The sequence below is a fragment of the Gekko japonicus genome, unplaced genomic scaffold (genome assembly GCF_001447785.1).
Source record: "Gekko japonicus isolate JY-2015 unplaced genomic scaffold, Gekko_japonicus_V1.1 scaffold358, whole genome shotgun sequence".
Classification (NCBI taxonomy): Eukaryota; Metazoa; Chordata; class Lepidosauria; order Squamata; family Gekkonidae; genus Gekko; species Gekko japonicus.
In genome coordinates this window covers 265,678-276,261 of record NW_015161962.1, presented here as the reverse complement: position 1 = coordinate 276,261, position 10,584 = coordinate 265,678, and the positions used below count along the sequence as shown (strand labels likewise).

General features: G+C 60.1%; 1 protein-coding gene across 1 annotated transcript; it reads right to left on the bottom strand.

Annotated features, from left to right (window-relative positions):
• Window positions 1–16: 16 nt before the first annotated feature.
• Window positions 17–8,892, bottom strand: LOC107126062 (ETS translocation variant 3-like). The gene is made up of 4 exons (XM_015429560.1): window positions 8,838–8,892; window positions 7,544–7,781; window positions 6,111–6,226; window positions 17–1,259 (listed from the first exon to the last, which is right to left on the bottom strand). The coding sequence occupies exons 1-4, from the start codon at window positions 8,881–8,883 to the stop codon at window positions 55–57; spliced, it is 1,605 nt and encodes a 534-aa protein (XP_015285046.1). The 5' UTR covers window positions 8,884–8,892; the 3' UTR covers window positions 17–54.
• Between the last annotated feature and the right edge of the window lie 1,692 nt (window positions 8,893–10,584).

The window sequence follows — 10,584 nt, the reverse complement described above, 5'->3', positions numbered from 1 at the left end:
CCAGCAAACTCTGCTACATTAGGACCCCCCACCCCCCCGGCCTCCTCCGCTGGCCTACGCATCTGCCGCCGCTGCCGCCGGAGCCGCCAGGCCGTGCGGGTTGCTCAGGGGACCTTCCCCCCAGAAGGGCTTCCTGCCCCAGCCCTCCTCCAGGAAGTCCGCTTGCCGGTCGCCATGCCAACGGCGCTTGAGGCGCAGCTTGGGCGGCATCGCCGCATCTTCCCTCTTCTCCTGGGCACTCAGGTCCCCCGTGGGCTCCGGGGGGCTCCTCTCGCCCCCGCCTTCCTCTCCCTTCTGCTTTTCACTCGCTGGCAAGGGGGCCGGGGCGGGCGGGGCCACGGGCCACGAGGGGGCCACAGGCCTGGCAAACAGAGCCTCCCCCACTTCCTGGCTGGCCCCACCCTCCTCCTCCTCCTCGCCCCCTTGGTCCTCCTTCTCCTCGGGGGAATCTCTGCTCTCCGCTTCCGTGTCCAGAAGAGGCTCCCTCTTGACTTGGGGAGACAAGGGGGGAGGGGCCTGCGACGCCCCCGCCCCGCCCCCGCCGCCACTCTCCGGCCTCTCTCGGTTCTTGCGCCCCGCCGGTGGGGGCTGCAGCTTGATGGGGAAGGGGGGCTGTTCCTCCGGGGGCGCCTGGCGCTGCAGAGGCGGGATCAGGAGCCCGGGGTAGCGGGGGAAGGTCCTGGGGCTGAGGTGGTAGTTGAAGACGGAGCAGGCCTGCGAGTGGAGGTAGTGCTTCATGTCGTCGGGGTTGAAGGAGAAGCAGCTGCCGCCGCCCGGGAAGGGGCTCATGCCCGGGGAGGGGCTGTAGGAGAAGAGGGTGGGCGTCAGGGACAAGGCCGGGGAGAGCGGGACGCTCAAGAGGCCTCCGCGGGCTGGGAGCGGGGAGAGGGCAAAGGGGCTGTGGGGGTCGTGGGGGTACATCCCCGGCCGGCTGAAGAGAGGCAGCACCAGGTCTGGCTTGCGCTTGGGGGGGCCGCCTCCGGCCGCCCCGGAGGCCGCGCTGCGAGCGGGCAGGAGGTCCACCCCACGCCTCCAGTCGGGAGAGCCGCCGTCCAGCTCCGGCCCCGGGGACGACTTCTCGCCGAGGCTGCTGCCGCTGCCGTGGTGGTTGTTCAGGGACTCTTGGCCCGGCGGCACCAGGGACCGGGTCGAGAAGCGGTTCGGCTGGGGGTCTTCGGTGGGAGAGTGGCTGTCCAGCGGAGGGAAATGGAACCGGGAGGAAGCCGTGGGGACAGGAGGGGCGCTCTGCGGGACAACACCTGCCAGGAGGGGAGGAGGAGGAAACAGGAGACCAGCATTAGGAAGAGAGGCCCGCCCAAGGCTCACGCCCAGCTTGCAGACCGAGGCACCCGCGTGCCACGCAAGGGGATGGGAACGCGCCGTGGAGGCCAGAGGGACCCGGCAGGGGCTGGCCAGGAGGACTCCCCTCCACCAGAGCTCCCTCCTCTCACCTGCCTTTCCCTGGGTTTGGGACCACGAGCATCGCCAGTGCCCCCCCCCCCCACACACACACCCTGTCCTGGATGGGGTTACGCACTCCCCTGGGAAAGTCCGGTCTGCTGCTTGGGAGGGCTGGTCAACACAGCGGTCACCTTAATCAGGGGGCTGCTGGGGTCTGGAGCAATGCTCCCTCAAAGCGGTGGAGAGTCTTGTGAGCAAAAACTCTACTTGGTGAGCGACTGGCATTACAGTTGTGAGCGAGCAACTTGGCTGCTGCATAAATTAGTCTGCTCTGGAGCCATCCTTCCTGAGCCGAGACAAAAATGCGTGAGCCAGAGGCAAAAAAACCCTGTGAGTTAACTCACACCGACTCAGCTTAGAGGGAACAATGGCCTGGAGCGCTTTTGCCCAGGTTTGTCTGGTGAGCCGGCTGCGCCCACTCCCAGCTCAGTCTCACTTGGTCACATCTACGCTGGACTACTGCAAGGCCCTCCACTTGGGGCTAACCCTTGAAGGGTGTTTGGAACCTGCAGCTAGACTGCCGGCCAGGGCCAGCTGCTGGGAGCATCTGACCTCAATCCTACAGCGATCACACTGGCTTCCGATCGGCTCCCGAGCCCAATCCAAGTCGTTGGTCTTGACCTTTAGAGCCCTGTCTGGTTTCTGGAGGACTTACTTCCTTCTCCCAAATGTCCCTGCCTGGGACTTGAAATCACAGGCAGAGGCCCTCTGGACTGTCCCACCAATCAGAGAGGCTTGCTTGAGAGGGACATGAGAGACGGCCTTTTCGGGGGCAGCCCCGCAATTATGGAACAACCCGCTCCCCGGGAGGGTGGCCTGCCCCCCCCCCATTGCAACCATCAGCAGGAGGCAGCTGAAGACGGTTTAATTTGTAATGACGTTTGATTAGCTCTTCTGCCTTCCGGCAATTACGAATCACTAGCTTTAAGTTGTGGTTCTCATGCATTTTATTGTATTTTATTTTATTTAAACTGCAAGCTGCCAAGAATTTCTATAAGGTAAAAAGGCAGCTAATAAATGCTTTAGATAAATGACAATAGAAGAATGTGCCAACACCAAGGGTCATAAGAACATACGAACCTGAGGGAAGCCAATGGCCCATCCAGTCCAACACTCTGTGTCAGACAGTGGCCAAAAATACCAGGGGCCATCAGGAGGTCCAGTAGTGGGGCCAGGACACTAGAAGCCCCTCCCAATGTGCCCCTTCCCCCAGCACCAAGAATACAGTGCATCACTTGCCCCAGACATAAGAACATAAGAGAAGCCCATGTTGGATCAGGCTAGTGGCCCATCCAGTCCAACACTCTGTGTCACACAGTGGCCAGATATACCAGGTGCCATCAGGAGGTCCAGCAGCAGGGCCAGGACACTAGAAGCCCTCCCACTGTTGCCCCCTCCCAAGTACCAAGAAGACAGAGCATCCCTTGCCCCAGACATAAGACCATAAGATAAGCCAATGTTGGGTCAGGCCAATGGCCCATCCAGTCCAACACTCTGTCACACAGGGGCCAAAAATACCAGGTGCCATCAGGAGGTCCAGCGGTGGGGCCAGGAGACTAGAAGCCCTCCCACTGCTGCCCCCCCCAAGCACCAAGAAGACAGAGCATCACCTGCCCCAGACCGAGAGTTCCTATCTATACCTTGTGGCTCATAGCCACTGATGGACCTCTGCTGATAGCTGCTGATGGACCAGGGTCGCCTGGGGGCAACTGCCGGGCTTGACAGTTGGGGGGGGGGCAAAAGGCTCCTTGGGGAACTCAGCCCATGCTCAGAGAAAATGGTGCCCTCTGGAGGTCCAGCAGCAGGGCCAGGAGGATGCTAGAAGCCCCTCCCACTGTCGCCCCCCCAAGCACCCAATCTCTCCCGGGCCCCTCCTCTTCAAGGCGCCTCACACTTTCTATTCTTAAGAGTCGCTTTTCACACGGGATGTTGTGGGGCCAGCTGTGCCACAGAATGGGCTGGCTGCTGGGCCAAACCTCTCTCCCGAGGCGCCCCAACCGGCTTCAGACAAAGCCCCCCCCGGGAAGGCCTCACACGCCAGCCGGAAGCCTCCTCTGCGGCAGATGAATCGCGCCCACCCCTCCCAGGATGCACGGCTGCCCCTCCCAAAGCGTCATCGAGACTGACTGGCAGAGCCCTCTGCCAGTGCTGTGCCCAACGCCAGGCAGGCTCTTGCGTCAAGACACCCGGTGTGGGTGTGGCAGGCGCACAGGCCCTCCAGAACAGGTCGGGTGGGTCAGCCTCCACACCTCTCTCTCTGAGCAGGAGGAAAGAAAACAAGCTGCCACCGCAAAGATGCGCCAAGACGCATTCCGGGAGACGAGCGCCCTGCCCGCCTGCCCCGGGGAGTGCCCGCAAGCAGGAACGGAGGAAGAGTCACCACCAGCGGGCAACTGCCCGGACTTGTTGCGGGATTCCCCTCCGCTCCGGCAGGACAGCTCCAGCTGGAGGAACACGCAGCCACCTGGCTCCGCCACCCGGGTCCTCCTTCACGGTGCCAAGCAGGGAACCCTTGCTCAGCAGCAGCCCACGCCCGGGGCTGAAGGGAGGCCACCACCACCCCGCCCCCCGTTTCCAGGAATGGATTTTTGCCTCCAGCTGAGAATCCTTGCAGACCAAGGATCTCGAGGATAAGATGCCTTCAGGAATCTCCTGCCGACACCCGATCAACATGGCCTTTGTCCAAGAGAAGCCCTCCTCCCTTCCAAAAACAGGGCATGCCCCCCCACACACACCAGTGTTCCCTCTAAGTTGAGTTGGTGTGAGCCAGCTCAAAGTGTTTTAGCCTCCGGCTCACACATTTTTGTCTTCGCTCAGGAAAGATGGCTCCAGAGCAAACTAATTTATGCAGGAGCCAAATCGCTCCCTCACAACTTTAATGCCAGGAGCTCAGAAAATAGACCTTTTGCTCACAAGACTCCACAGCTTAGAGGGAACATTGCCCCCCACTCCACCCCGAAGGATACTCGCCACCCTGCCTCTCCCTGATGTCCTCGGGCAGGCAGGCAGGCAGGCTCTCAGGCGACACTTCCTGAGGTTTCCCCCTAGCCATTCCCCGCACAGCCCAAAGCAAATAGACAGGCCTCTGTCCCAACCGCAGCCTCCAGGCAGCCACCGGCTTCGGTGCTTGGGAAACGCTCCTGCCCAGCAGAGACCGGCCGGCCGGGCAGCTCAGGCAGCAACTGAAGAATGAAATGCAGCTCTCAGCCACTGCCTCTCCCCACCTGTGTGCAGGGAGGGCTCCTTGGGGAAAGGAGGGTCTCTCACCTGTCCCGCGTCTGCCCAGAGCTCCTGCACCACCACCACTCCCAAGCCACAGGGGGTTGGCGCCAGTGCTCCCTCTAAGCTGAGTTGGCGTGAGCCAGCTCAGTTTTTTAGCCTCCAGCTCACACCTTTTTGTCTCGGCTCCGGAAGGAGGGCAGCTCCAGAGCAAACTGATTTATGCAGCAGCCAAATCGCTCGCTCACAACTTTCCTGCCAGGAGCTCATAAAGTGGAATTTTTCCTTTCAGGACTCCACAGCTTAGAGGGAGCATTGGTGGGGGGCACTGTTCCCTCTAAGCTGAGTCGGTGTGAGCTAGCTCGCAGTTTTTTAGCCTCAGGCTCACACATTTTTGTCTCAGCTCAGGACGGATGGCTCCAGAACAAACTGATTCATGCAATATAGCCAAATCGCTCGCTCATAACTTTAATGCCAGCAGCTTACAGAGTTGAATTCCTGCTCACAAGACTCCACAGCTTAGAGGTAGCCTTGGCTGGTACGACGGCCACCAGACAGGCCTCCCCCATCCAGCAACAGGCAGGTGGGCGCTCCAGGCCCTCACCAGGGTGCAGGAAGTACATAAGGGAGCGCACAAGTGTGACAGAGGAGTGCCTTAGGAAACCCACACGAAACGGGAGTCGGCGGGATTGTTTTTTTCCATGTCCGTGACACGGGTGTTACTTTTACAATGGCAAACGCAAAGCCTGGATTAGTCACCAACTGTCCCAGGCTGTTTTTTGGTGAAAAGCTGCCAATGGCCCCGAAACTGACGCACACGCTAAGAAGTTCCGGCCTGGGTATGAAGTGTGTGTGTGTGGGGGGGGAGACCACCAAAACACACACGCAGCATCAACGGGAGCCAGAAGGCAGGTTTCCAGCATGGGGAGGGCCGCGAGCAAGTGGGTGGGGGGGAGAATACCACAGCTATACCTACAAAGCTGGGGGAGGGTGGAGCCCTGGTCCCGCATGCCACTCGGGCCACCTCCGCGCCGCCCCTCTGCTCTCACGGAACCCGCACGACTGCACTGCGCACCCGCCAGCCGGGGCTTGCCAGCGAGAGCCCCTTGGGAAGGGAACGGGCGCCCAACATCCAGCCCCTTCCCTGTCTGAGGCTGAGGCTGCGGTGTAAAGAGTGGCTGCCTGCAGAGAGGTTGGGCTTCTCCCGGGGAGGGCAAGTGGCATGAAGCACACAACGCCGAGCGGGTGGGTCCGGCACGCACCCCCACTCCCGGACCCCAACCCTGACACAGCCCTCCAAACTGCGTGTGCTGCTCTCTCGCTCTTGCTCTGCATGGCCTCAGAGAGTGTCAAAACCACCCGGGAGCACCTCAAGGAGGCCTCGGGTCCCCCCCCCCACAGCACTGGGCACCCCCTGCCCCTCCACTCACCGTTGGGCCGGATGTTGATGAACGGGTAGTTGGGCATCACCAGCTTATTGAAGTTGAACTTATAGGTGAACCTCTTCCCCTTGGTCTTGTGAAGGATCCTCTTGTTGTAATAGTATCTGCAGGAAAATGAGAGACCGTAAGAACACAAGAGAGAAGCCCATGTTGGATCAGGCCAATGGCCTGTCCAATCCCACACTCTGTCTGTCACACAGTGGGGGCCAAAAATACCAGGGGCCATCAGGAGGTCCAGCAGTGGGGCTAGGAGGACACCAGGAGCCCTCCCACTGTTGCCCCCCCCCAAGCACCAAGAACACAGAGCATCCCTTGCCCCGGTCCAAGAGTCCCTCTCTATACCTTGTGGCTAAGAGCCACTGGTGGACCTCTGCTCCATATGGTTCTCTACCACACGCCTCCTGCCCTGGGAGATAAAACCCTGGGGACCTTCCCTCCCCCAGTTCAAGCTGGGTTCCGCTCCTCAGCCAGAAGGGATGGCGAGGGAACCCAGCTGGCCAGGGAGAGGGGAAGCCCCGCTGACTCATCTCCCCACGACCAGCCTCAGCAGAACTGAAAACAAAAACTAAGAATTTTGCTTCCCTCCCCAGGAATCTACCAGTACATTTGCATTTTTCAGTGTATTACTTCCTTCCTCTTCCACTCTATAAACTGCCACCCGCTTGGCCTTGCCTGTCTTGGCCTGTGCCCTGCCCGCCCACCCACCTGCCCAGAGCTCTTGCTGCAGGTGGGTCTCAGGAGGCCAAGGCCTCGGCCAAGGGCATGGGGGGAGGGCCGCGGGTGGCCAGAGCCCAGTTGGGACAGCCAAAGCCATGACAAATGCTCGCCGGGGCGCATGGTGGCCAGCACCTCAGGGAAGCAGATCCCCCCCCTGGGTTGGTCGCCAAGTGGCAGCGACCAGCCCTGAAGTGCTGCCCATGAAAGGACCCGTGGCAGACCTAAGCTGAGACACACCCACTAAGCAGTGGGGAGATCTCCAGTGCCCACGCTCCAAATCTCCAACTGCCCGGAAAACCAGCATTAATCCTGCTTCTGCAATAATGGAATTGAGCCCTGGAAAGCCAGCTGCTGCTCATCAGGAACACCAGCCGTTCTTGGCTTACCAGCTACAACAAAGAACTCAAGGCTCTTATTGACATCACCCGAGCTTCAAAGGAGAACAAGGTCGGGAACTCTCCTGGAAATCCCACGCTTTGATTGCTCAAAGGCCAGTTCCACGCACAGGGGTCTCGGCTCCAGGAACGCGGGCCCAAGCATTTCAGACTGCAGAGTTCCGCATGCAAGAGGCAGGTCCGTGGCCACGTGCCAGGAGAGAGCCAAACCCTGCGGAAAGGCCTGGGCCAGTCCGAAATGAGGGTTTCCCTTCAGGATGCACAAGAACACCCTGCCCTGCCGCCTCCCGGCACTGCCCCCCTGCTGACCTGAGGGCCCGGCTCAGCTTGTCGTAGTTCATCTGGGGCTTGCACTTCCTCCTGCCCCACAGCCGCGCCACCTCGTCGGGATCCTTGATCACAAACTCCCCGTACTCTCCCTGCTGCCAGGCGATGACGTGGCGGAACTCCTCCTTCTGCAGCAGCTCCAGGATGAAGTGCCAGAGCTGGATCTGGCGGGAGCCCGGGCTGGACTCCGTCTTGTAGGCCCAGTCGGGGAAGTGGTAGCCTGGAGAGCCGAACGCCAGAAAGGGCATCGTTAGAAAGCAACAGGCGGCACCCCGTCCACGAGTGAGCCCCCCTTCCTGAAGGCAAAGAGCGGCTCTGGCCAAATCCCAGTGATGCCACTGAGCTGTCCACACACACACCCCATCCCGCTTTGCAGAGTTTTCGCAAGACCTTTTCAGCCAGTCTCTTAACAGCCACTCAACTGGTGAAAACTTGCGCAGCAAAAGCTAACCTTGCACATGCTCATGAGGAGAAGAAGAAGAAGAGATTGGATTTATACCCCATGGCTCTTCACTACCCAAGGGAGTCTCAGAGCGGCTCACAAACTCCTTTCCCTTCCCCTCCCCACAGCAGACACCTTGTGAGGTGGGTGGGGCTGAGAGAGCTCTTGACAGAAACGGCTCTTTTTTGAGGAAAGGCCTTATCAGAACTACGGCTTGCCCAAGGTCACCCAGCCAGGTGCAAGTGGAGGAGTGGGGAATCAAACCCGGTTCTCCCAGATTAGAGTCCGCACCCTTAACCACTACACCAAACTGGTGAGGAAAACCATCCCAGAGTTCAAGGTGCGCGCAGGGTTTTAGAGTGAAAAGCTGGCAGTGTTACTTAGGAAGGCTAACCAGTTCCTCGGGGGTCACGCAAAGGCGGCAAACGCAACGTGCACTCTTAAAAGCGCCTGTCAGCGGCGGCGGCGATGACGCACGGAAGCTGCTGGGTCTTTCAGCTTGGGAGACCCCAGGTCAGACCCTCTTGGCATCAGGCAGTTTCGGGCTTCCCTCCCTCGTTCATTTGGGTTTTGCTTAACATTCGTAGACGTTTCAAGGTGCCTGGTGCCCTGCTCGGGGGGGGGGGGGGGGCAACCCCCCCATCCGGGCATGATATTTCCTGCCTCACCAATTCACAGCCCTATCTGGAAGCGCTTCATAAGTGAAGCCAAGGTCAACGGAACCTCAGAAGGGTGAGCACGGGGGAAAGCGGCCCTTTAGGGGGACATTTACTCTGGCACAAGTCATCTGCCCAGTGTCACAATCAGAAGGATCAAGGTGGGGGGGGGCCTCACCTCCGCCTCCCTCTGGCTTCTCCACGATGCTGCAGCCGGCCTTCATTGTTCTCCTCCTGCTGGAGAGGGGTGGGGTTGTGGGGAGGAAGAGAGAAGGGAGAGTTACCTACCCAGATGCGGTCACCACACACGGTATTCCAGCCACTCAGCCTCGCGAAGTCTCTTTTGCCCCACTGGGCCACCTCTCCAAGTGTGTGCCCAGGGGTTTCTCGGCCATCAACGGCTGTAATTACACCCCACCCTAATTCTAACCACAGGCTCCAAACGTAGCATTGAGTGCTTGCTCACCCTCCCAGCTTGCCACTGACCCAGGGAAAGCAAAGAAAGTGCTGCGACAGAGAAACAGAGCGCAAGGCCTCCGGATGCAGACTGGGGGGGGGGGACAGGGGGATCGGCTCTTGCTGCTGGTGATTCTCACTCCCCTACAGAGCACCTGAGATACAGGAAGTGAGCACCTCTGATCCCTCTGGTGACTGCACCCATGAGCAAAGCCACCAAATGGACATGAGAAGAGCCCTGCTGGGTCGGACCAATGAGGGCCCATCCGGTCCAGCATCCCGTCTCACACAGGGGCCTCAACCAGTTCCTCTGGAGGTCCAAAAACAGGGCAGAGAGGCAGAGGCCTTCCCCTGAGAAGAACATCAGAAGAGCCCTGCTGGGTCAGACCAGGGAGGGTCCCTCTAGTCCAGCATCCCGTCTCACACAGGGGCCTCAACCAGTTCCTCTGGAGGTCCAAAAACAGGGCAGAGAGGCAGAGGCCTTCCCCTGAGAAGAACATCAGAAGAGCCCTGCTGGGTCAGACCAGGGAGGGTCCCTCTAGTCCAGCATCCCGTCTCACACAGGGGCCTCAACCAGTTCCTCTGGAGGTCCAAAAACAGGGCAGAGAGGCAGAGGCCTTCCCCTGAGAAGAACATCAGAAGAGCCCTGCTGGGTCAGACCAGGGAGGGTCCCTCTAGTCCAGCATCCCGTCTCACACAGGGGCCTCAACCAGTTCCTCTGGAGGTCCAAAAACAGGGCAGAGAGGCAGAGGCCTTCCCCTGAGAAGAACATCAGAAGAGCCCTGCTGGGTCAGACCAGGGAGGGTCCCTCTAGTCCAGCATCCCGTCTCACACAGGGGCCTCAACCAGTTCCTCTGGAGGTCCAAAAACAGGGCAGAGAGGCAGAGGCCTTCCCCTGAGAAGAACATCAGAAGAGCCCTGCTGGGTCAGACCAGGGAGGGTCCCTCTAGTCCAGCATCCCGTCTCACACAGGGGCCTCAACCAGTTCCTCTGGAGGTCCAAAAACAGGGCAGAGAGGCAGAGGCCTTCCCCTGAGAAGAACATCAGAAGAGCCCTGCTGGGTCAGACCAGGGAGGGTCCCTCTAGTCCAGCATCCCGTCTCACACAGGGGCCTCAACCAGTTCCTCTGGAGGTCCAAAAACAGGGCAGAGAGGCAGAGGCCTTCCCCTGAGAAGAACATCAGAAGAGCCCTGCTGGGTCAGACCAGGGAGGGTCCCTCTAGTCCAGCATCCCGTCTCACACAGGGGCCTCAACCAGTTCCTCTGGAGGTCCAAAAACAGGGCAGAGAGGCAGAGGCCTTCCCCTGAGAAGAACATCAGAAGAGCCCTGCTGGGTCAGACCAGGGAGGGGCCATCCAGTCCAGCCTCCCGTCTCACACAGGGGTCAGCCAGTTCGTCTACAGGGCCAAAAAGAGGGCATGGAGGCTGAGTCCTTCCCCTGATGTTGCCTCCTGGCCCTGGGATTCCGAG

Excerpts from the sequence above, each read along its gene's own strand:
- LOC107126062 (XM_015429560.1), bottom strand. The coding sequence starts at position 8,883 with ATGAAGGCCGGCTGCAGCATCGTGGAGAAGCCAGAGGGAGGCGGAG. Across the intron at positions 7,782-8,837 it reads GAAGCCAGAGGGAGGCGGAG|GCTACCACTTCCCCGACTGG; the intron begins GTGAGGCCCCCC and ends TCGGCTCTCCAG. Across the intron at positions 1,260-6,110 it reads CATCAACATCCGGCCCAACG|GTGTTGTCCCGCAGAGCGCC; the intron begins GTGAGTGGAGGG and ends CCCTCCTGGCAG.